The following is a 27,309-nucleotide window of genomic DNA, read 5'->3' as shown; positions in this document are numbered from 1 at the left end:
ATTTTATTTTCTTTTACGCTTATTTAGTTTTATTTTATTAGTTTTTTGTATTAGGTATTCTGCATTTAAGTAATTTCATTGTATCTATATTTTACTAAGAAATAGCTGTTTTCTAATTAAGTTACATATATTAGTAAAGCTATGGACGTAAGCACAAAATGTATCGTTGTATTTTAAATATAAATTGATTCTATAAAAAGTGAATATCTATATCTATTCTCGAATAGAAAGGACCTGAAATATGTTGACCAGTGCTAATAGAATTTGAATTGTTGCACAGAACGAATATACTTCAATTCTCTCGTAGACACCGTATAGAGGCATAGGTAGTAATGTAATAAAATATAATTCAATAATGTAGACATACATTGGTTATAAAATTATGGATAAGTATCAAAATATTCTACACTAATACTGTTAAACCCTTAGCTTAAATTTGATTTACTTATAATAACATTTGAAAATGCAAGCTAATCAAAATATTCGATGCAGAGAGTCAATTTAGCGGGTGGAGGGTGAAGCAAGTGGCGGAAATTAGTTAACCAGACACATCAGTCCACACGCGCGTTGACATCGTGTGGAAATATTCTGTGTCTGCGAGGAGCACAAGGAAGTCCATGTTGTATGTACTTTGTCGGGTTTTTATCGTGGGTTATAATAAATAGGCAGTAGGTAGCAAAGTAAGTTTATTATAAAAGAACAATTAAATATTGGGTCTATATATATATATATATATAACGTCAAAGTGTTCGAGCGAATTTAGAATTTTAAAATTTATGACAGTAGATCCAATGTGCCAGCGCAGGCGAAATACATCGAAAGAGATTCCAAACAAAGCGTAGCTTCGTTACAACTTAGCGCGGTAGTGTGAAATTCGACTTATGAGTAATGAGTTTGAAGACTACGCTCTTTTATTTAATTATTTTAATTCATTCTGACTACATTACTTTTAATGAAATATGATTTAAATTTTTTTAATTTCAAACCGAAATATGTATATTTGTTAGAATAACTACATAGTATTATATTAGTCCCTCTCTATTACTCGCGTGTTGCATATTCAGCTTTGTTTGCTATGTATATGGAAACATTAAAAATTCTGAAGACTCAGGAAATAGGTTGATGCGTATCATCTATTGAGTTCTTCTCCCTTAATCGTTTTGTACGCCATCTGTACGTTATATACAACATAAGGAGTGGTCCTATTTTTGGGTGGGACTAATTCCATTTTAGTCGCGCTCCATTCTTTACCAGCCAACATACTTTATTTAAATTAACTTTTTTTTTAAACACATATTTCTACTACCGATATGAAACAATGGTTTATACTGTTCGTTTTACTAAATGGTGTTGCAAAATAATGTGACAGTTTCGGCACACCGACCTATAACCCATTAGGCCACAGTCCAAATTATTCCCGGTGTTATTTTTGGCTTATAGTTTGGTTGTGGGTTGTAGGCCCTGCTGTGACAATAGGGTGGACTTCGAACAGTTGGTATATATAAAACCTTATTTTTTGACGTCATGAAAAATATACTAGTTATGTAACTTTACGAATATATTTTATATAACTTTGTACTAAAGGTCCCTTGGCTCTATTCAATAACTATTACAAGTAGACAATTTTGTAGAAAAGTGACTAATTTGTAGAATTTTTGACAAGTTCAATAAATCTAAGTAGTAGTCAATAATCGCAAGTAAGTAGGCATTTTACAAAAAAAATGCTATTCAATTAACGTTTAAAATATGTAAAAAAAACACCTGTATTTTTTTGCAAGTGCCTAAAAATTTGTAAGTCTGGTTACAACTTTACATAAAAAGTAAGTTTATAAGAATGTTCAAATGGTATTTAAAATTATGATAATCGTATTTTAAAATTTTTCGAATATATTGTATTGGTTTATTTAAAAAAAAGTAAAAAAAAATATCCTCACAAGATTGAGACACTAAATTGTAAGTTTATGACACAGGGTCGCAGCCATAAATAATAGAATTCTAAAATCGTCTACAATTTACAAAATATGTAAATTTGTAACTAACAAATGAAAGTTTACAGAAGTGTATACAGTGAGAAAAACATAAGCGCCCTTTTTACTCACTGTCGACTAAAGGCGCAGGGTTAAACAATTTCACTCAACAGACTTACGAAGCAGGTCACAGACGTAAGAATATAAACATCGGTAAACTTCTTCAGCTTGTAATACGTGAAATAGTTACAAAGTTGGTCCGACAACGGCAGAGGGCAGTACTTTGTTTCACTTGTTATAACAAATTTACGATTTTTGTTTTCGCCACAAACAACCAACTTTGGCGATTTCTATTCGGAAGTGGCCGGCGAAGAGAGGATGTTAGTTATTATGTTTGTTAGAAGAATGAAATAGGTTTTTGGAATTGATACTATAAGTTGCAGTACGTCATAATAAGCAATTGTAGATTACTTTGTGTTTCAAAATGGACCACATAAAAAAAATCTATTCTATGAGCTTACAAGCGTAAACACTAGTAACCACGAGAAATAGTAAGAACACACAAAAATGAACGGCAAATAAACGGATACGAGTTGACCGCAGTCGGGAATAAATAGCTTACATCACTTAAATTTCTATTCCAAATATTAAAATAAAACTGAACAAAAATAACAAAACAAACATATCCCTTATTCGAATAAAGATATCAGATTTTCAAAGCTATAGATAGTTATAAGATATTTAATTTTTACTTTTGAAAAAGGAAGAGGATCTTGATTCTTGGCCATATTTTATTTTGGAAAACAGCCTTTGCAATTTTCAGAACTTGTAATTATGATTTTATTACAAAAGAAAAACAAAGTATTGTGTATTTTCATTTCTATCTTGTAGACAGTAGATCGACATCTTATAACATTACTTACGTGACTGAAAGAAATGAGTTTCACAACAAATTCAGCCCGCGTTCTACAGTCCCGATCCCATATAGCGCTCTGTAGTAACTTGTAGTGTATGAGAATACATTTCTCGCAAACCTCTCTAACGCAAATCAATTTGTTCATAATAAATCGAATGATTTCTCTTATTTGTAATGCTAGTAATTAAATCAAGATAAATTCCCGTTATTCCTTTTTCAGCTCCCTGAAACAAAATGATAATAATAGAAGTTTCTCCCAAGTGGAGCCGTGAAAGATTTATTTACGCTTAGAAACTCATTTGCCGGCGGACCACGAAATAAAAAGCAACTCAACAGCTTGAAAAATATTATTTTCAGTAAACGCGGGCGAGGGGGCCGTATCGCGTAATGTCGCCTAATGTGCCTTCATTGCTTGCCGTCCTAGGTTAGCGAGAAATGTGACAACGCAGCGTAAAGTGTTTGACAGTCTGAAGAAAGTCAGAGTAGAAAATATACGAGGACTCTATGTTGACTTACCTGTAATTTAATGGTTTACCACCTTTAGGTTGACCATGTCTTTTTACTTACAAATCTCAATCTTGGTAGGATGTAAAACGTAGTTCGTCAAAAATCCCATAATGAACCCACCGTACTCGTGCCAATACCCCGTGATTCGGTAGGACTTTTAAGTGTACGGTGGTACCAATAAAAATAGTGTCTGTCACTAGTGATGAACATAGCGCATGTATGTTTTACTCTTAATAAACAGACTATATTTATTTGAGGCCCATGTTGTCGCCCTAATTACTGACACACGCACAGCGTCGCATTTGTCGTGCCGCGTTCCATCGCTGACTAGGACGCTGTGTAAAAATCTCTCATACCGGCCTCAAATTCTGCCCGAATGGACTAAATTTTATGTAAATTTCCTTTATGATCTTTTGGCATTTGTCGCGAATTACCGCGAGCGAGGGGTTCCCATCCGCATTTTTCATTTGGTAACGAGATAAATAAGCTCTCGTTATATCTGATACAAATTGGCTATTTGGTCCTCCGAATATCACTTGTATTAAATAAAGTATGAGCTTTTTATTAGGTATTTAAATGAAATCTACCAGTATATTCTATCCGTACTTATTTTATAAATTCGATAGTATATCTGTCGCTTTCACGACCAAAATGTTGGGCCGATTTTGATAAAATGTTAACAATACTGAGTTAATTACCCGAGCTGGGGGATCAGATTATTATCACAACAACAAGCTGTTGCCCCCAGCTCTGCCCGAATATTTATTGATATTTTGTTCTTCGTTTATTAAGTTGTTAATAAATAATATTATGTTTGTCCACAAAATAGTATATTTTATTACCCAATTTATCGCTTCTAGAAGGATATCATAAATACATACATCGCTAATACATAAAATATATATTTTTATTTGAACTCGCCGATGCTAAGTAATGATGGGTCTTCTCTTTCCTCTATCGCACTAAGCTCGTAGTTCCAAAGAGGATTAGACATGATTACTTTATCTAAGGGACCTAGCTTACGTGTGAAGTATCTAGAGTATAATTATTTTCTTCAAGTTAACCGCCAAGCGTGGTAATCAATTCACAAGTTTTTGGAGTGAAAAATTATTTAGCGGCATTGTGATGGGTAAACATTGACACGTGACCTAATCGAAAATTCGTAAGATGTTAAAAATGCACAATTTTCATATTGAAGTTTTCACTTCTGATGACGATAAGAGTTTGTACTCTTGGATCGTCATCAGAAGTGTTTATGATTTTTTGATATAGGCTTTTTTTCTTAAATGTAATATAATCGTATTTTTTTTAACACTTAGAATCTGACAGAATCCATGGAAAATCTGAGCACAATTCCGTCCCGGCGACAAATCCTTGGTGCGCATCTAATACACTATAGTTATACCCTATGCCCCGATATCCCGCACTTTTCCCGATTCTCCGGATACAAGCGATAATAAAATATACTACTTATCATGAAGTTATGAATAAAATCTAGGATTTCTATGCCAATTTTTGTGAGTTCTGCAAATAGGAAGTTCAAAATCTTTAACCCCTCTACTGATGAACTCAGATAAAAGACATCAGAGAAGTTAATGAAAAGTCTTGTTTGAAATAAATTTTCTTATAAAGATGATTAGAGCTACTACTAACTTATTCAATACAAAAATAAATTCTCAATTAAAATACGTAAAATACTTTCCATATCTCAAAAATCATTCAACCAAAAAACAGATCTAAAGAATCAACCGAAATACGTACATACTTCAAATTAATTATGAGTTGAAACCTCATATTCATAGTAGTTACACAAGTAAATAAATCACTACGGCTTTGGCCCCTAGCTTTCGTATATCCATAGATTTGCAGCACCTCCTCACATGCCTCCCGACAAATCTTATTTGCGCTCGTTCCGCCTGGAATTCGTGCAGCGCCGTCTGTATCGGCATTTATTACCTGCTGGCAATACCAATTTTATAGAACCAAATATTTTGATAAAAGCAACATACATCTATCTATATAGGCAATGCTTCGACCTTCAAAACACGGGGATGATTTAACATATATAACTTGTATTATTGTATCTTTTTTATATATTGGTACTCGTAGATGTGAGATACAAAATCTCGTCCTTTTTAACAATATTTCATGTGTCCTGGATAAACTCGTCCCCTTTCGTAATTCATATTTATTTAACTTGTTCAAAAAAATTTTGATGTTAGCATATTGCCAAATTTAGAGAATTATCTTCAACTAAAACGTAAGAAAGATCCACATTTAGAAATTCTGCACATGTGTAAAATAAAACAATGTACAATTGGGATTTTTCCCAAATCACGGCGACCCGTGCCGCGGCGGCGGGGAGCCTGACCGAATGCAGAATACAAATCCAGGTCTCCAGACACAAGTCGATAGGTCCCCCAATATGTTTACAAAGCCCTCTATCTTACCCCCCTTACATAGTAAGAGGGGAGGCGAAGGAGTTCTCATTACACTGGTCGTTCGACCACCTGAGATTTCAATTTCGCGACGCTGAATAAATTTATTCGTATTTCGCCATCTTCGTTGAACTTTCAGCTACATTCGTGTGAGCATATGCTGCATACTCGATCGTGAGTCCACCCGCTCGAAAAGCGATGCTTTAGCAATTCAGACAATTACAATTTCTTCTTTTTTATATTTATTTATTCAGTACGTACACTAGCATTACATTAGCATTCTTGTTATTTTAGTTTTCATGCGTGACTAATTATGAAAGTTACAACTTTCTGAATTAAATGTTTTATGATTTTAAGGCGCTAAATAAAAATAATTAAAGTGGAAAAAATAATTAAACTTTTGGCCGAAAAAGTTGTATTATAAATTGATAGTATATTGTATATGCTATATATTTAAAAAGTTTCGTTGTTAATCATTTCAGTGAAAGTACCCAATTAGGTACCTACTTACCTAATAAGCATGTAGAACGGATGCAGCGCGCGACTAGTCATTGAATATACTTACTTTGCACGTGCTCTCAGCGTTTAAATACTTATGACAGATTAAGTCAGTCTTTTTAGAAATAAAATATTTTCTTTGGAGAGCAGCCAAGCTATGTTATCTGTGAGGCTTGCTCCGAACAGGCCGTCATTTTACCGTCACACGAAAATCCTATTTTTATGATTTTTTTCGTCAAACTTAGAGACATTTCCATTACATTACCCCGTGCTTCTTTGCTGAATTATTCAATGTTGCAAATGCGAGTGACAGAGAAAACGAGATAAGGCAGAGACCATTAAAGAGATTACAACAATACATTCGATTCTTTCTGAGTTCTTTTCAGTGTTTAGGATTACATTTGCCGCAATGTATATTTTATTTTTATGAAGAATGTAGGTACATACCACTCAGCCACAGAAAAAGAGAAAACGTTTCGTTTCATTTTTAGTACTCGTGTTATTCACACACTAGAATTGCAATATCGTTTGGGTGCGCGGTTCTAAAATTTTACGTAGGACGTAGGTCGTAGGTATTACATTTTTCGTACATAATTTATAATTTCACACCATAAAAGACTAGGTTTACTTATTTTGTAGGTTTTTATTGGCACCTGAAAATTAGCATTGTAATTGAACATTTTGTCGAAGTTAGCCGTTTGCATTATAAAAAAATAAATAGTTTCGCAAAAAAAATCTTTGTAGAAATATTAACATTTTTCGGATGAAAATAATTACGAAATAAATGACTTTCTGTGATAATTTGTAAATGTATAAATATATTTTTAATGTAAGATGGTGATGATTCTAAACAGATATCAGCTGTAATTAATTCGGGACTACCTTGTTATCTCCACAGACAAGAAAATAACTTATTACATTACTTGCGTGCGTGATACCAAAGCAGATAATGGCGCCAATAAGCACGTCGATACCTCCGCGTAAAAAGAATATTTTCCCACGTGATCCGGGATCGTCCGCGTCGCCTCACGTCCCGAATTTATTGTCCTCTCTAATAAAACAGAACACATTTTCTGCATTCAGCCGTAACGTGCCTGGCCCTGGAGATTCCTCGAGCAATCAGAGCTTCGATGTTTGCCCCCAAGGAACCCTGTATTTTGACGTAGAAAAATTGATTTTCAAAACAATGAAGTAGTTACTTACCGTCCTCCCTTGATATATCCTCCTTGACACCTAGATATCTAATTTCTCTACTAATTATGCAGTATAATCATGTAGGTATTAAACTCTTCTTCAGTTAATTACTTTATCTATACGATTTTGTGATGTTTATGTTTCTTGAATTATCAATTGATAACTGGATATATATCCAGTTTCTTTACCTGCATTACCCTTTTATGAAAATTTATTTATTTTATTTCAGGAAGCTGTAAACTTAAAGTAAAAATAATTACCATAAATCTGTGTATAGAGGTTCTACATTCACTTCAAAATGTTATTAATGTACTTATGTCAGCTGATGCAGATTGCATTAGCTGACATACATTAATAACATATTTCGATGTGCCTAATATGAGCACGAGCATAGATTCTGTACGTGGTAAAAATTGGAAATCTTTTAGAAATGAGAGGAAGGAAATTTGGTTCGGAGCGTTCGACAAACAGTTTATCTCAATAAGTCATTTCAACTTACATTTTCAATCTGCACGCGCCGGATTTAACTTTCAACTGACATCTACTTACTTTCTGTCATTTCCACTTGTGATAACATAATTTAGTGACTAATAGGAGAGAGATGTATTCTATCCATTGCCACTGTCAATTCCATTTATTTATTATATCCATTACTTAATTAGAACTTAGAATTAAATATATAGTTCATCTTTTCTAACTTTTTCTACTTATTATACACATTTTTTTAAGTTGTAATTTATGTACCTGGCTGGTTGTATACTCTTATTAATTTGTAAGGTGATCTCACGGGTGCAGAAGAGGACTTCTACTATTTCTGATTGCTCTGGTTGAATAAGTATAAAATTACCAATCAACCTTCTAGTTCCCGCGCAGGACGATCGGATTGCACTCCTATTGTTGTTCAATTGTTTTTATTATCTCCAGGATCGAAGGATTAATTATGGTGGATCTTTTTGCATAATTTTGTACATTTAGTTTTTTACAATACACTACTCAGTACTACGTTTTACTCAGTAATGTTTTAGTCAGGTCTCGGAGTAGGCCCCCGATGCGGTGGACCGATCAAATAAAAACCCTCACCAATGCATCTCTACATAAAATGCCCGCCAAGATTTAGTTCGAGAGAAAAGAAGAGCTACAGTGCTGCGTGTTTCCACACAACATGCTTGATCACGACTGCTCTATCAAGAGCATACGAAGAAGAAGAAGAGAGAATGTTTTACTAAAATAAGGATATCAGGAAATAAAATTATTCCATTCAACCGTCTCCTTTTTACTCTTTTAGCTCAATCATCATGTATTAGCATATAAAGGCCATAAAACAAACACAATAGACTTCCAAGTACAGAATCCATACAATTTGAATGTGTTCGTTTTTTCCGGCGTATCTCATTATTTTTATGACCAGCAGTTTCCCTGATCTCCCCCGGATGCGTGTAATTCTATTTGTTGGTGCGCGGATGAATCCAATGTTGTAATCAAATTCTGCTATACGACAGTACATAGTACTGTACATACATTGAACGTATTTGAAGAACTATAAGTATCATTTTGGAAACAGTGTTGTTTAAAAATAAATAAACTATAATTATATCTAAGATCGATGCAAAATGTCTTTTGTCTCATACAGAAACGAAGCAGATTCGTGACAATGTGGTGTGAAACACATAATATAATTGTTTATAACAAACGTTTCTCGACAATGCGCAATTTTGAAAAAATTACGTGATAAGTGAAACAAAGAGACAGACAAAAATTATAAACTAGTCCTATAAAGGACGCCCCATAAAATATTTTTCTTCAAACATCTCCTATATACAGACACAGCCCACTTACAGTTTTATTATATGTATAGACGACGGTAACACCAGGACATGAAAAGCCTCAGAAACGTCAGCTAGTCAACTGAACACGTCCATGGCCGGCGTATTTTGCGATTTCATTTCCCCTGGGTAAGACATGGTTTACGCGACACCTCATTCTTAGGGAGTTTAATATTTCTCAATCTTCGCCTGTCCGACGTTGGCAATAGAGATACTTTAAACTAGATTACTATGTAGTGGGAATTGGGAGCAACGGGAAATAACACGCGGAATTACGACTTTTGGTGTTCACTGAGAGAGATATTTTGAGTATTTTATGTGGACTTTGTTAGTATGGTAGCGAAGAAAGAGAAATATAAGAATTTTTAGTATTTTTGTAACTGTATAGTTGACAGCACATCAACCTATCCATATTATCGAGGTCTATATAACCCTGACATGCGTATTACCTACCTACCTATATATTGTATTACCTACCTTAAAAACAAAAGTATTGTATGTTATATGCCTATAAAATTGTAATAATGCCTTTAGCTCACCATAAAATAATCTACAAATTATCACATTTTCAACACAATTTCCGTTTAATATTAAATTGAAACCATTAATTTCCTTTCCGTCTGAAAAGTCCTTCAGCGTTTTAGCATTTTAATACCTTCCATATTATGCGCTAAATCTGCCTATAATGAATTAAGTCGGATGCAGTAGCCACTCCACAGCCGACTCGGCATCCACCATCCCACGATTTTTACAAGAGCACCCATTTACACATTTAATTAAATTCTCACTGTTTTAATTTAACTCGGCAACGCAGTGGAGTACTAGCCTAGCTATTCAAGTTGAGTCGCGGAAAGTAGGGGAAAATCGAGCATTATTCAAAAAATACAGTAGTTACTCTCCCAAGGTATATGGAGAGCAGATGTGGGTATTACAGATGTTTATCTGCTAGGGTGCTTAATGTTTGTAATAACTTTACTTTATTGTACGAAAAATAAGTACGTAAATTAAAATTAATAAAAATTACATGTACAATAGCGGACTTATCCCAAGTAGACTATCTTTTAGAGGTGTTTTCAGAGGCTTTCACTGAGATAGTTTTGTTCCGAACGTGTGACCATCTCTGCTGAAACTAAGAAGTAAGGAGATGTTTAAATAAAGGAATATCACATAACTAATCAATCACGTTTCCTCTTCCATCGTCTCTTTTCCCCTCTGATAGTATTCGTCTCATAAAATGTGGAAAATACGATATAAAACCGTGCATTATGTACAAAAGCCGAAGCGGCATAATTGGAATGACGGCCGCTATCGCCTGAATGTCGGTCCGATGTCGATAAATATTGGAAATGCCCGTGGAAAAATATGGTGCATGGCTATCTGGGACGGCTCTAAATTACTGGACCTAATGCGTGAAAGTATATTTTTTCTCACTATTGTTATTGCCCCAGAGCTCCTCAACATAATAATAATATAATATATAACTACTAGTTAACTACTAGTTATATTTATAAACCAAAATCTATTTTTTTTTCACCCGTTAGGGAGTCACAGACAAGACGCCCAAAAGTCAAGTCAAACTTATTATAATACACCGCTGTTTGCGTTGTGATTTGACCTTTTGTTTGACATCAAATTATAAATAAATATAGTACAACTAATTGCCAGCCCTAACAGAGCCTTCTCGACTGCGTTTTGATTTGACCCTCAAGAAAACTTTTCACGCCCTTTATGTTGAACTCATTTAGAAACCTCTCGGGAAAACCATGACTAGGGTGGCGCCCGTCTGCGTTTAGAAAATTAGTTTTGAAAGCTAAATTCAGGTCAGACAAATATTATGAACCTCTTCTTACACTAACTAAAATACTAGGGTTAGTTTCACTAGCCCGACGCTGTTGTTTAGACAAAATGGTGTACTTTGCGTTTTAATTTTTACACACATTAAACTTAATTATATAAATCATATAATATGAATAATGTTCCGCGTTCCTTTTGTATTACCAGCCATCGGCCCGTCCCGGCTTCTCTCGGGTAAAACCATAACAAATTATATAATTGAATCACTAACTATTAAAAGAATCCGCCCAAAATTCGTTGCGTAGTTTTAAATATCTAAGCATAGGGACAAAGAGACAGCGGGAAGCGATTTTGTTATATATTTATTCTTCTTTTCGAATGTGTTATTGCTAACACTTTTGTCAGATTTTATTCAAGTCGCCTAAAAGCATCTGGCATGACTTTTACGACTGCCTACCTGTAATCTCTAATATACAATGTGGATAGTGGTTTATTTTGTAGAATGTAATATTATTGAAAGGTAATAAAAAGGACATTAAAACATTAATATAAATATTTTTGTCACAGTTCACTACGATTCGTTCCTGTCCATTGAGCATTATATCCGTAAGCACAAGACCGCAGACATTTACCTATTATCACAAGTAAATATATTTGCCCGCACTGGAACATGAACCCAGAACTCGTAAAGCTGTCTGACCAGACATGGAAACAACGTGCCACGTGGAGACGTGGCAAGAAAGACAATCTCCGTGGTGTAGACCAGTGCGATTGTCTTTCTTGCCCTTCACACATAACTCAACAGCACAATGATTATGCCATGGGTACTTTAGATTCCTTTTCACAAAACTGATATTTGCTATACCATTCCAACGGTCCCGATGGTTTACGCGAACGACCTCCTAGATATTTCTTATTGTTTTTGTGAAGCTCTACTGTTACAAAACTACAACATATAGGAAAAACTTCACAGGTACACACTAAAATTTACAAAAGTGTTTTAATTTCATTGTGCTATGTAGCGGAATTGTTCCGAAATTTCACTAATTTTATTTCGGTCTGAAGCAGACGCGTCTGTTGCGTTTTTGCGCTGAAAAACGTTCGGTTGAGCGCGCGCGCCTTTGCGCCTGTCACTGACACGCGCACTAATAGCTAGTGCACTTTTTGTTATATCTGTATCATTACAAAAATTATTTCTTGCTTTTTCGATGGCACAGTATAGAGCATAAATCGATTTATTTTTTTGGTATCGTGAAAAATGAATTACTCCTTCGGCGCCATCCTCTATGATCTAATCCGCTCTGTCTGTCCTTGACCTACCCCGATGCCAAAGTGTTTCTTGTCTAACAGTTGGCATCTACTTTTATTTAAATTGATTTTCGAAATTTGCAAACAATATAAAATCCACGCGAATACCATCTTTTGAAATTCTAACAACAGCTCCGTAATGAACCGGACGCAAGTGTAGCCAACTCGTGAAAACGCAATAACTGCACCATATATCTACTGGCACAATTCGAAAGAATAATAATTTTCGGGTGTATTTTTTGCTGCGGCTGGTGGCCAGTTGGAGCTAGCGTTTTATTGCGCACTATTCCTGCGAATAAACGCGGTGTCGGGTGAGGGGGGTAATGGACCGGCCCGGGGGTGCCACCCCACCCCCGTAAGCAGGGAATATTCAATATATTTTTGCATGTGAAGCCAGCGGCAATCCAGCCGCTAATCAGCGGTCTGCCATGTACTGACCGTTACGGTGGTATGCATAACAAGTGCTTTCTATTAGTGGAAGTCAATAAGTATGTACATATTTATTTTTATTTCTATACTAAAATATTATTACGTAAAATGGACGACTAGGATTATTATTTTCACTATTGTAACATGTAAGTATTATTAATTGATGCTCTTTGGTATTTATTATCCACATAAATATATATGCCAAAAAGTATAGTTACTTGGGACCACCCAAGTCATATGGGAAATGTCCAAAAAATGTTTTACAGTAGATAGCCGTGTCGTTAAACATGTAATACAATTTGGGATCGGCTCGTCGCTACATTTAAATATGAGGTTCCCAGAGTAAACAATTACTTTGGAGACAGATCTTTAAAAAAACGTTTGCCATATCTTCTTAATAGTTTACCTGAAAACATCAGACTGGAACCACGCTTGTGCCGATTCAAAAGTATGTTAAAAAAGTATTTGCTCGAATTGCTGTAGTTTTAATGATCTCATACATAACATTAATGTTTATTAATTAAGTACATATAATTAAGCTTATAAATGTTTAAAAGAGACTATTACCTGCAGTCAAACCGCGTAAGCAGTTTTGCAGGACATATTTAATTTGTGTTTACTGTAAAGTTTTAATAAATAAATAAATAAATAATAAATATAATTTTGCATATAGTTAACTGAATTGGTCGAATATCAAATTATTTTTGTCAATAATTTCAGAGTTAATTTTGCATCTTTGTATTGGATTTACAATTTTCGATGGCATTATAACAATAGAATGACAAATATCACTTTTGACGTCAAAAAGTTTGACATACCTACTCATTCAATAAAATGTCACCAGTGCTCAAAAATAGAAAGATAGAAAAAAGTCAAAGATAGAACCTTGGAATTAGCTTGCTACTACGGAGTACCTACTAATTCCATGGATAAGAAAGACTAGCCTCTATTACTTCATACTCTTTTTATATATTTCGCAAACATACCGAGAAAAAAGGACACAAAATGTTTTGCCGGTCTTAAAACTCAACTCTCAAGTCCACTCGCAAAAAAATGAGAAGTTACTGTCGCGTCTGTGACTTCGAGTTCCACATCTGCAGTCACGATGTCTATTCCTCGCCTTCTTGTGAACTTTTTCTTAGGGTCCAACTATAGAATGAAGAAACAAAACCATTCAGAATTACCTGTACCTACCTTTTTGTTAACGTTATTATTTCATCCCTTTTAAATAATCAAAATTTCATCCATCATTGAATTTAATTTTCTTAATTCTCTCCATGAGAATTCGGGCGACGGGTCAGTGTGAAAATAAACCTAAACATTTTAAATCATAAAATCAGACTCTAGTAGAATATATAATTTATTTGCAATATTTAGGTTTATCCAATTTATCGTATTTTAACAATTTTGAATTGTGTCATATAATCAATAATATATTCAATTCACCAAAAAAGTAGGACAGGAAATTCTAAAAAAGTCTTAAAACAGCTTTTAAAAGTACAAATATATAGGTTCTTAATTCTATGAACCTCCGTAAGTCGGCAATTCCTGTACAGAGTCTACAAAAACTTTTCGTTTTTCTTGTGTAAACATGGACACAGCTCAAAGGGATTTACAATCAGTTGGCGCATGTTTAACTTTCGATAAAGTTACCTACTTCAGTTTAGTTTTATAAGCCAGTTAGCCTCAGCAATGCGCAACGCTCTGCCTGACTTCTTCTTCGCATGGACGCAAAAAGAAACACCGATTTTGGTTTTCATACTGACAGAAATTAGCTAGCAACCAACATACAACGCTGAAAATAAAATACGATATTAAATAGTCGTGTTAAAAAATCGAATACTCGTTTTTTTCTTTGCCAACGAAATATGAGTGCGCATTGAAATTTACGAGGGAATCTGACAAATAACTAAATTTATTTTTTGTATTGTGTGTGTCTTTTGTGATATGAAAATATAATTGACTAGTTATGTCAGAATTATCTATGTATATCTTTTATCTATCAATAAATTCTGTTGAAAACATTGATTGATATGTTTCAGTGTTTTAAATACATTTTTTCGCGTTTGAAAGATGCGATTTCCCATTTTCAGCCAACACCAATTTTATGCAGCAATCCAAACTGTCATAGACTATCGGCTCCTCACTCTCCAAATGGAATATTCAATTAATTATTACCCACCGAAGGCAGGAGCATTCCTGCCTTCGAAACTTTTTACACAAAAAATCCATCTGCTCTGAAGTATTAACTTTTTCTTTGTTTTGAACTGAATCTCCAGGTTTGTTGCGGAACAATGAGGACTTTTGGAAGCAATATTGTTGTATAATTATTTAAAGTGAAAATCAGACGGGATTGTTTGATAGTAGTCCAGTATTAAGAGTATAATGAGCATTATATAAAAACAAGACTAGGTCTTTCCCGCAGCGCTACCCGTATCTTCTATATGCATACCAAATTTCATCAAAATTAATCATGAAAGCTAGACAGACAGATATAGACCGGCAGAGACATAAACTTTGGTATTTATAATAATATTAGTACTTATAGATTAGTATAAATGATATCAATAATAATATATATACAGAGCCACAATATGAGACAAATAATAAAGCTTAATTGCTAAATAATACGCACAGTTGCACATAATTAAGTTATAAACGGATAAGTCAGAAGGTTCAAGTTGAAGGTCGATAATACACAGTATGGAGTAAATTACAATTAAACATTTTGTATTTGTAGCTGACTGTAGCGCCACCGTCGTAGCAACGTAGGCTCGTAGCAGCCGTATAGCGCTTCGTAGCACACTAACCATAGCACTAACGATAGCGTATAGCGTATGTAGAACGTACAGTCAGCAATAAAACAACTTTGCTAGAAAGTTTCGATTACTAACTCACATTCGCTCACTTATCAATATAAGACAATATTATGAAAATACCTATTACTTGTTTGAAAAACTCAGTTTAGTTAACTGAACTGATCAGCATCGTAAATTATGATTCTCGTAAATAAATAAATCCTAAGTTTCAAAAATAATTTAGTATTAATGGGCATCGCCAGTATTTTGTTTCGATAAATGTATGTCATCTACGTATATATACACGTATCAAATAAAACACATATTTATCCTACTAATCGTATACTATCCTACTAATATTATAAATGTGAAAGTTTGTGAGGATATGTGTATGTATGTTATAAAATTTGGCACACCTGGAATAACACATAGGGTACTTTTTATCCCGAAATTCCCACGGAATCGAAGCCCCGGGGCGCAGCTAGTGATTATATATAACTGCAATGAGCACTCTCTCGCTGCATCAAACCAGCTAAGACCCTTAACGACCCTTGTTATTTCCCGAACCCAATGTTCCAGAACATTCACAGGTTTCCACTGTGTATTCACTTCCACTGCGCGAGTCTGTATTCAATGCATTCAGACTTATTTTATGAAGCGTATTGAACAGTTTAAGGGTTTAGCAGAAAGGCTATACAAAACTTAAGGCGGGCGTATTTCACAACTTGCTGATAAAGTAACTGATATCATATATGTAACTTATGGAACAAATAGCGTTAAAATCTGTTTCACAAGTGTTTGATAGTTAGATTTTGTTTTTTTTTCTTTAATTTCCTCATTTATAACAGCAATTATCTGAATGATTATCTTAATACCAAAACAATACCTGGGGTATTTATTGTATTTTTGGGTTAGTATTGTTACAGATTACAATCTGTGACAATACTAACAAGTTTCTTGCTAATGCCATTGTTAAAAAAAAATAACTCAAATATGCATATTTATATTCAATTTAACAGCATTTTTTATCAAACTTAACAAATGTGATAAAATAACATAGTCTGTTACGAGCCTAATTGTGATCGTCACTAAATGTAAACTCTACATGCTGCAATAAGATATAACTTCAGTTCTTCTACATGATGCAGAGAAGCACTTTTATGATAAATCTATTTCGATACACCCGTTACTACAAATTCTATTACGAAAATTCCGATAGCAATTGACCATAGATTTATATTAAACTAGATACCGCATGTTTAAAGCAAGGTACATTTATGTGGTTGATTTTGGATATAATTATAGAGTGGGACAATTTTGCCTATTGACAGCTATTATAATTGCCTATGACACAATATCCAATATTTCAAAATGGTAATGTTAATGACCGTCATCATTGTAGCCCTTTCCCTCCATTGTGGATTCTCCTTCCTCCCTCTTCTCGTATGGGAAGCACCCTCCTCTTCTGTCCTCTGCCTCTCTTATCCATATACGACCTGCGACTTTCATTATATCGTCCGCCCATCTCATTGCAAGTTGTCCGAAACTAGTTTCACCTGTCCTAGCCCACCACTAAGTCAGTGCTTTACTCCACCAACAACACACCTGTTGGTTTCACATTATATAAATAGCCTTAACGATTCTAAAAGATGAAGCCCGAATAATATTAAAATACCTTTCCATTTAGCGGCAGTTCGGATAAAAAATAGATTATTTATAGTTTATCTAGCCTAAATATATCTGTGTACTCAACTTTCCCAGACGAAATGGGCATTTATGCGGAACAACACTCACCTTGCTCTCGAATACAATATTTCGCATCGATACATCCAATCGTACTTTATATGATTCCAGATAAAATTTCTTTGATGTGATATAATTTTACGAGCCGAATGGAATTGTGAGGAAATATCGAAACCGATGCCTATGTAAAGCGTAACTGTATCAATGATATGCCTAAATTTAACTAAGAATTGACAATGACATCTAATTTTTTCGGTTATCATATTGAGACACAAAAACATTTAATTTCCCAATTTACCACTGTATTTTCAATATTTAGACTTTTGTATTCACTAACTACCAGGTGACTGTGTAAAAGACGAAACTTCTACGACAAATTTACCAAACAATTTAAAAATAACTGTACGTAAATCATTCTTCTCAAATTTGCAAAACAATGATATTTCAAGAATATGTCTTAGAGCTTGTATCAAGTAAGATATGGGACCGATAGCATTAAAAACTAGTGTTAGATACGGCTAACTGGCCAATCTCATCAGGCAGATTCATCAGATGTAACAGGTTTATCTGTCAGATTACAATATGACATTTTATCAGAAAGTAATGAAACAGGCCCTAAGTCTCACAGAAAGATTGCTCAAACTTTTACTCAAAGGTATTCTAAGAGTGGCGCAGGCGTTATTTCCCATATGGCCGATTAAACAACCAGATAAACAAACAAAACACTCATTTAAGCCGCGCTCGAAAATATTTGCGGCCTATTTCGGGACGCGGAACGAGATACAAATGGCCTAATGCTGCCATTAGCTAGTACAATTACACTAAGTATTGTTTATAGAAAGAATAATTTGAGTCACTTAAAATATACTTCGTATTATTATTTAAAACAAGTATATCTGAGTAAGTAATGTACAGAAGAAATTCGTAAGAACATACCTAATTACAGCCGTAGATTCTATATCAATACTTACTGCAAAAAACAGCTACCGTATTTCTATTTTATAGTAGACGATAATATAATCAAATGTAGAAGCCGAAAGAAATAATGCAAAAGGCGAGCAAGCAAGCGCACAATATTCAGAAAGACGGTTTTAATAACAGGTGCGGGCACAAAGAAAGTCATTGTCTACGCCTCTACGGCCGCGTGACCGGCCACAAACGAAGCGCTCATTTCGTTGATGCCGCCCCAAATTGCGAGGGCGTAGGGTCACGATCTGTCTACATTTACCTCGACGTATCCGGCTTTTAAGCCAATCTTAGTTGCTCTGATAGAACTTGCCATTTGTCCCTTATACTACAAGTACTCATGTCCATTGAACTCCTAGGTACTTTTCTTCTTAAATTTTCACATGACAGTATTTACAAGATTTCGAGTAGAAAGATTTTTATGTAGGTATACGATGATAATATGCGTAAGTGCCAATTATTTAACTAAGTAGGTACTAAGGATACCGAAGACTGTGCAAAGTGGAGAAGAAAAAGTAGAAATACGACCCTGGGCTCTCCGATCCATTACGGCTAAGGAAATAACCGGGAAAGGAGAAATGAGTTTTTCAAGGCTTCCCATTACAACACAACAACAAAATGCACTTTAAAATATTGATATTTTTTTAAATACGTCATTTAGGTAAACTGACTGAATTAAATTCGTTAACTACAAGTACCTCAGCGGTGTAGTTGTGTAGGTGTAGTGTAAAAGTTACGACATTGGGGCTTATAAGAAAAGTTTCTTAAAAGGGTTTCTTTCGAAACACTTACTCAAAAAGTCGGCAAAGCCCCGGTAACCCCGTCTGCAATGTTTTCTTACCATCAGGCAACCTGCATGTTCGTTAGCCTACTACATTATAAAAAACCTAGTCATACTCATTAAAATTTTTGAATGTGTCGTGATAACCCTGGAGCTCAGGTTTGGTGCTTATATTTGGGCGACAAAATATTTATTACAACAAACTGCTAAGGCCTTCTATTCTATTCCGGTGATTGTTGTACGAAATTCAAATCCTATGGTGTTTGGTATTTTTTAATACCTACTCCAAAATATTTGAGGATAGCTCATCGATGATGTAGTGGTATGTATGTATTATTTTATGATGTAGTATTTTTTTTTAACAGCGCATATACTCATACTAGTACCTATCATACTTACTCTACTCTCGTATCCTCGCGTCCTTAACATCTTGTATGTATGTAGGTATGTCGTATATTATTACCTCATGTTATCTCCAAACGGCTGGATGATTTCCATCTGTGGCATCGTACCTCCTTAGTTACATAACAAAGATAATGAATTTAATCTTTAAAAAGTCATATATCATTCACATCACTGTCTCACCTGCCACATATACCTACAACATATCGTTATAAAAACTCTTTAAAACTTAAAAAAATACCTACGTAAATCTCGTTTCAGTCGAAATGTAGGCGGGTCTTTTGTTTTTTTAATTAATCCCTTGTTTAAGACTTTCCTTAAACATTATAAAAGCTTCAACAAAGCTAGCAAAATCTTTGGCTTGCAGATATTGCTTTATTCAGCTAGATCCGCATAAAACAACAGCGCAGACTCGCCGCATTTTTATTAAACCGTATGAGAGTCAGCACTTTCTGGCCTAGCCAGCTATATCGGCGACTTGAAATATTAATCTCATATTATTTTGGTTACTATTTATTTATATAGGTAAGTAGGTAAAGTTAATTGCACTATTGTTTTATATATATATATATATAATTGTCGTCATGACCGACATCGGTCGGACATCATTCTTCAGATACAACTTGCTAATGATTTTCTGCCATTTCACCACTTTTGAACGCTTGCAGAGGGGACACTAACTATAGATTATTGTTGCGATTGGCTTGTCCCACGGCGAAGATACAAAGGGGTGCTGCAACTTTGTGAATAATTTATTTTAGTTGGTACGAACTCGCGGCCTCTCAAATTATAGATATTTCAGATGCAATTATGAGAAATACTTCTAGAAATTTCGCCCAAGACGCTTGTATAGTTCTAGAACCGGCATGCGGCACTGATTTAAAATGCTTCTCAATTATTTATTATCAAATATTTACAGGGTTACACAATAAGATACCGCAATGTTTTAGTAACATAACGATTACCACTTTTATCAAAGTGTGATCTTAAATATAAAAACGCCAGTGTTATCAAAGGACAAAAAAAGACGAAGAATCATTAGACGCTTTTCATTTCCGTGGGCTGTGTTCATTTGCTTTTTAGGGTCCCGTAGTTTTTAAAACCCTTTTAATTTTCGTACCTATTTACTGCATATTTATTTCTATGTTTTACTAAGTACCATGTTGTATCTATACTTAGAAGAGTGATAAAGATATGTACCTACTTTGTTTTCTTAGCATGTAGACTCGTCGATTTAGATTTGTAAAGACCAATAGACCGCTGATACAGCATTGGCTGTGTCATCATACAGAAACAAGGAAGTAGAAATTAAAATAAAGAAACTAAGCTAACAACAATTACAAATATCTACTTAGAGTTTGCTACAGTCACCTTCCAAAAATTGGCACTGGTTATTGAATTCCTTCCTACGGAACATCTGCGAAGTAGGTACAATTCGTGCTTGCTATTTTTTTCGCAAAGATCAAGATATCGCGTACAAAAGGCGTGATGAAACCCCAGAATACATGTAAAAGATAAGCAACAAATAAACGGTCCGTGTAAACCGTCTTTTTCATGGCGCCGGCAAAGAAAGCGTTTAATAATGATACCGCCTATAAACGCAGCAGTTTCTTTTCATTTCGCCTTCTCGGCCTTTGTCTAATGCTTCGTAATTTAAGGCTCTGTTGAAATCTTTATTGGTATAGAGCGGTGGGTAGCGAAATTTACTTTTGTGTAGGAAGTGTTGGAGAAATGGTAGATGAAAGCTTGTTGTTATTTGGTAAAAATCGTTTGTATTGCATCTACCTAATTGAAATTTTGAATGGCCATAGATACCTAAAAATTAAGCGGTCAAACGAGAGTTGCTCGCACATGGTTCCGTAAAATTCGACCAGAAAATATAAGTAAATAAATGTATAACAAAATATATAGGTAAGTATATTACATTTTGACGGTTTTCAGATATGTCCCTTATGTGCTGTGCTGATTCTTTGCTAAGATATTGTTTTTTGCCAAATTTCATGATTTTAGGTCAACGGGAACTACCCACCCAATAGTTTTGATTCCATTGTGAAATCAAAAAATATTCGACATATTTTCATTTTTTTATGGCGTGAACAAATGTCAAAAGAAACATTTTTTATAATTTATTTTCCCTATTTTACCTATATTATGTTAATGGTCGACCCAATGACATCACGGGTTACCGCCATAAATCAAGCACAAAATAAAAAATAAGTACCGAAGTACCTATTTGCTTAATATTTTTTCCAAATGCAAATAAAACTTCACATTTGCACTTACTGCAAAATCTTCTGGTGCATTGTCAAGTGCAGTGGTGCAGTCAAGCAAGTCAAGACAAAGATTTATACGTCGCAAGGCTACGTTGCCGAGTTGTCACATTTCTATTGCATACTTAACTGTGTAGCTTGGAACAGAACAACGGACCAGAATCAGATAGCGCTCGACAGAATCTTGGCAACTAGCCTGCTACCAACCGTACTTAGCGAACTGAACAGAACTGGCCTCAAAATATGTTTCGCAAATCGAGTATATTACGGAAACACGTTTCGGAAACTCAATGGTCCAAAAATATAGTATTTTTTTTATAACTTCAAACACACACAGATGAAAGGGCGATTCTTCTCTTCCGTCGACCTCTGGTGCAATTTAACAGGAAAAAAACGAAGAATAATATCTCATTATAAACAACATCAATCTATTATATTAGATAATAATAACTTACAATATTAACAATTATCATCGGCTGACCACAATACAATGATATTTGTTACACTATACATTAATTTACAAATCGTGTTAATGTTAATCTGGCTTGATTGATATCCAGTTTTAGTATATTTTAAGGGAATTTATTTATTGACTGATCTTGTAGTTATTAAAAATATACCTATACAAGAATAGTCCTGGCTTCATCTTAATCTCCTCCCATCTCTTATTAATTCAATTCAATACCAACTTTGCAAATGGTTTCTGTGTTTGTCAATCATTGTGTATTTTCATTGGGTCAGTGAACTGAGCTGTCAATATATAGAACAATGCTGGAGCTGGAACCAGGGACAAATACCACAGTTCTTTAAAGCCGGTCAAAGATATAATACCATAAGCATGGACTAGCCAGTGGCCGAGTAGGATTGTCAAGTTTCTGGTGTCTGTGATTGACGAAACGAGCAGGGCGGGTGCTGATTGGTCCAGTTTGACAGAAAAGTGAGAAGCTGACGTCATCATAGATATTATGATTATTATGTATGGGAAGGAGCAATCTGAAAGAAATTAAATAAGTATATGAGCATTTAAGTCAAGGAATCATAATCAAACCTAGATAAACCCTTTGCTGAACACTTATTGTGTATAGACATGATAACAAACTTATTTTATGTCTCATTCGCCTATAATGCAAATCTACAAAATTCAACATCATACAATTTTTTATTTTAAAACTGCCAATACTTAAAATATAAATAAATTTTTATACTTACAAATTAAGCCAGCAGCAACTGTGTGAATTAGTATGAGTATGGGATAAAAATACAGGGCACAGTATATGGCCTTTTTGCCATAATTGGGAGTGTGCCAGGCAAGCAGCCAAGGCCGCAGGCTAATTGTCATTACTAGGCTGAATGTATATATCAGCAACACTATAGTGTACCTGAAATAAAAAAGAATACTGCTTTTACATTACAGTATCTTTGTAGACAAGAAAATAAATATATTTAAAAACTTTGTTCCACAAAATAAATAAATTACAACTAGTGGGCTTAACTTGTCGACCAAGGAGTCTCCTGTAACCTCCTTCACCATTATAAGTAACACAACTGCTAAATCATAAAGTTAAGTAGATAAGAATATTCAGAAGTTCACTTACAAAGGGTATACAGCCTCTTGAGTACAGTGTAAAGTCTCTTTATAATCAGGTTGTGGATTATGCAGTAGTGTGTACCAGTCTGACAGGGCCTTAGGAGTACACACATGCAAGGCAATGTAGCCCGTTGGTGGCAACACCAGTAATGCTGCTAATGTGCCAGTCACCACCTCTACAAAGGCACAGATATGCTGTATTAGAATGCCTTCCTTGCTATAAATAAACGATAAAAGTTGATATAATATTTGATATTAAATTTACCACAGAATGGTAGAAAGATTTAAAATTGTATCACCACCAAGGTATCAATTTACAGACAACTTGAAAAAATTTTACACATGTTGTCTATTATATTAGTAATTTTTTTTGTTTTTATATTTGGAAATGTGAATGAATTTATTTATATAGTTACTTATTTTATATGAATTTATATTTTATACAATACAAAGTGGTAACAAAATAAGGTGAAAGGTGGAATATGTTTGAAACAACATTTTGGCTTAAACAGACTAGAAATTTCAGGCATTCCAAATGTAACCGGAAACATGCAAAGATGAGAGAGAGACTAGAAATTTCATCTTAAGTAAACAACCTGTGAGGTGTAATTTAAGTCCACCAATACTCGGACTCTTCTTGATCTGTTAGTCGATAATTCAATAAAGAATTTAAAAACAAACCTTTTTCCTGCTGCAACAACATCTATGAAAAACCAATGTAACACAAGTGGCAAAAGAACCATAAACCCAAGATACTGCCAGTCGTAGAGGGAAGGTTCATCAGCACACGGCGTGCAATAGCTGGACGCATTGGTGCGGAAGCCCCGAGGACAGGCACCGCAGTCGCTCCAGGAACCATCTTCCAGTTCAGTGCGACCACAGAAAAGGCCTGGACAGGTCCTTACGTTCGACATGAGAAATAGTAACTGTATGTTTCCTTCCCCGAATACTTTACTTTCTAAGATTTATAATATACCATTTCTATTTATTTCAAGTTTCGACTCCAATCAAGCAAGATTTTGTTTTGATTTGATTTGATTTGATATTTGCGATTGCAAATTGACATTGCTACATTTGAGCTGACAATGACAGCTTGTGTAATGTCAACGTCAAAAGATTAATATTAAAAACAACTGGTGAAGATTAAAAACATATGTACCTACGCAACCCGTCGTACGTGTACGCAACTAAAAGGAATGTATTGTTTTCAAGGTTAGTTTATGGATTAATACATTAATATCCGTGGAATTAGTAGGTACGAAGTTTTTATTAAATCCATGTTAATATCATAGATTTAGAAGTGCGCGCTGATTAATACCTAATGGGTTGCTTTTATTGACGTTTACGTAAATATAGATATTTAGGCACTACTTAAAGGTAAAGCTGTATACAGGTCAGCAAGTAAATCAAAGATAGGTATTTCACTAAATCAATAATTTATTCAGCAGAATACAAAAGTCAGCAAAATAAAAAAAATAAATTATTTAATAGTTTTATTACTTAATTTTCTCATTGTTCTTGTAGCAGTTTCTACCTAAATAGATATCTCTATGTTATTATATCAATACATATTAAAAGAAATAAGTACATCCAATTCACAATTAATATCTAGTAATTCTACAAGGCTTTAAACTTACCACCTTTACCGCCCAACTCAGGAACACCCCTGAAACGTTTACGAAGACGACTGTAAACGTAACGCAGAATCATATACGAGAGGTACAAAAAGAACAGGTAACCTGCCAAGATGTAACAAAGCAGGTCGAGCATGTAATACTTGAAGAATGACACTCCCACGAAAGAAGATCGAAGGGGACGAGCGCCGTTGTGACGAAGAACGTACTCCGTCCACCAGACAGCGTTGTCAGGTCCAGATATGACAGGATCGTAAACCATGTCCTTGAGTTTGATCATAGCTTTTTTGTACCTGTAAAAAATATGAAAATTAGTTAACTATAATATAGGTACTACGTCAAAATTACAATGGATGTTTTACTTTACATGTGAATTACTTTACGTATTTGTCATCCTACAAACCGATACACTTTCGGGCAAGGACGTCTTTCACTAAAGTTTAAAGTTTTTAAAGTTTTTAGGTGTACCTACTACATCTCATTTAACAAAAGATAACGCCCGGATATTGATTGCACACGGGCGCTACATAGACTAGAGCGGTCCAGCGAATTTTGGATTTGTGTGAAAGCAACTTACTTTTCATTGGAGGCAACTGCTGAAATGGTTGTTTTCAGCAATTCTTTGTCCAACTGATAAGGATCCAGAATTTCGCCGGTGCCGAATTTAGTTATCTCTTGAATAAAGACTTTTCTAGATCTCACGATCGGTAGACCGACGATTGGCACTTGGAAATATATGGCTTCCTCCAAAGACCGCGCGCCTCCATGAGTTATAAAAGCCTTGATGTTCGGATGAGCTGTGAAAAGGAGAATGAAGATTAAAGAGGATATTCACGAAAATCGTACAATCGATGTTTCTGTGTGTTTGTTCTGCCTGTGTGGCTCAAAAAAGAATTTAAATATTGTCTAAAAGCAAGCCAGTATAATAAAAATATAATCCTGATCACTTTGATCACTTACATAGTAATTCTTGTTGAGGAAACCATCCCTCGGCAATTACATTATCCGGTTTGTTGATCATGGTGGTGTTGCCAATCTTCCAGAGAACTGTATAGGGAAGCTCCCTGAATGCATCTGAAAGGGTCTGGAGAATCGAGGGCGGAAGGAGCTCGGCGTCTTGAGTTACTCCTAGACTGAAGTAGAGGACTCCTTTAGTGGCGGAATCTAAAACTGCTTTCCAGTTCTATAAAAAGATACATTTTTATTATTATCATTTTAATGTTATATCAATAGGTAGTAACTATGTGGTTTTGTTTACCTGAGGTAAAACAGCGTTGGGTCGAATATGCATTCGGTCGACATAAGTGACTGCAGGCACTGTAGGTCTGTTGCCAACGAGAACGGGATTTGCAGCAATAAGCAATAAGTCAATATCATATTCCACTTCTTGAAGATCTCTCTTCAAACCTAGGAGTTTCTTAGCGGCTACTTCACTCAAAGGGAGATAATGGTTGTAGTACTCATTCTTCGTCTGCAAATGACGGTAGAACTCAATCACTTTCTGCCAAAGGCTCAAATCCTTATAGTTCAAGGTGTTGACATCTGGATACAAAATTGGATGAATTGGATTGCTCTTTGCTTCATGCTGATGTATTTTTCCATTTGACGTGGTTATAGCAATGTGGGGGACCTTGTACTTCTCCGCGACGGCATAAAGCAGAGGCACGTCAGCTTCGGTAATAACAAGATCGAATTTGATGTTCGGGTTGATCAGTAACGCTTGCATCTGTTGCGATTTTAATTGAGCTATCGCAATTTTAAGAGCAAGTTCATTTAACGCCCTCTGTCTTGGGAAATAATCATCTGCATTAGTCATCAGTCTCCGGTATTCGTCCCAGTAGATTGCAGAGTCCTGTCCCACTTCCAATTCTATAATTTTCTCTACGTCTGGGTACTGGAAATTACCAGGATATGGCGTCATAACTACAATGGAATGTCCTTTTTGCGTGAGAAGTGAAACATATCCTCTAAATACGAGGTGATCCGTGTAAGAAAGAGATGAGAATAAAGCTAGAATTGATGCACTTTCCGCTACAATGCTGCAGCATAAGAGAGTCAATGCAGCAAATAATATCTTCAGCCCCATTTTTTAAAATGCACCACGACGTTGCCACACCAAAAATACGGCCGTTTATGACGTGGAAAATTAAAGACTACATGAAATAGTCGAGTTACCTAAAGGCTCTGAGAAATTAACGAAATGAAACACCTGTTCAAATATTTAAAAATACACAAGTTATACGCTCACACTTG

At 34.9% G+C, this 27,309-nt stretch overlaps 2 protein-coding genes and 1 long non-coding RNA gene across 4 annotated transcripts; 1 reads left to right on the top strand and 2 right to left on the bottom strand.

The window, feature by feature from the left end:
• Positions 1-22,240: 22,240 nt before the first annotated feature.
• Positions 22,241-24,494, bottom strand: LOC128676901 (uncharacterized protein). Its single transcript, XM_053757348.2, has 4 exons — positions 24,104-24,494; positions 23,430-23,639; positions 23,044-23,213; positions 22,241-22,827 (listed from the first exon to the last, which is right to left on the bottom strand). Exons 1-4 carry the CDS (start codon positions 24,334-24,336, stop codon positions 22,547-22,549), a joined length of 894 nt encoding a protein of 297 aa, XP_053613323.1. The 5' UTR covers positions 24,337-24,494; the 3' UTR covers positions 22,241-22,546.
• Positions 24,495-24,576: 82 nt separating this feature from the next.
• LOC135309880 (uncharacterized) lies at positions 24,577-25,406 on the top strand. Of its 2 annotated transcripts, none has more exons than XR_010370126.1 (2): positions 24,577-24,634; positions 25,081-25,406. It is a non-coding gene; the product is annotated as an uncharacterized LOC135309880 (long non-coding RNA). The 2 variants fall into 2 exon arrangements; XR_010370125.1 differs by having other exon boundaries at positions 24,605-24,677.
• On the bottom strand, positions 24,842-27,237 carry LOC128676898 (UDP-glycosyltransferase UGT5-like). Its single transcript, XM_053757342.1, has 4 exons — positions 26,315-27,237; positions 26,017-26,239; positions 25,634-25,853; positions 24,842-25,349 (listed from the first exon to the last, which is right to left on the bottom strand). The coding sequence occupies exons 1-4, from the start codon at positions 27,140-27,142 to the stop codon at positions 25,040-25,042; spliced, it is 1,581 nt and encodes a 526-aa protein (XP_053613317.1). The 5' UTR covers positions 27,143-27,237; the 3' UTR covers positions 24,842-25,039.
• Positions 27,238-27,309: the final 72 nt, after the last annotated feature.

Source organism: Plodia interpunctella, chromosome 17 (assembly GCF_027563975.2).
Source record: "Plodia interpunctella isolate USDA-ARS_2022_Savannah chromosome 17, ilPloInte3.2, whole genome shotgun sequence".
Lineage (NCBI taxonomy): Eukaryota > Metazoa > Arthropoda > Insecta > Lepidoptera > Pyralidae > Plodia > Plodia interpunctella.
The sequence above is the reverse complement of the archived record's forward strand: the minus strand, read 5'-3'. Positions and strand labels throughout refer to the sequence as shown.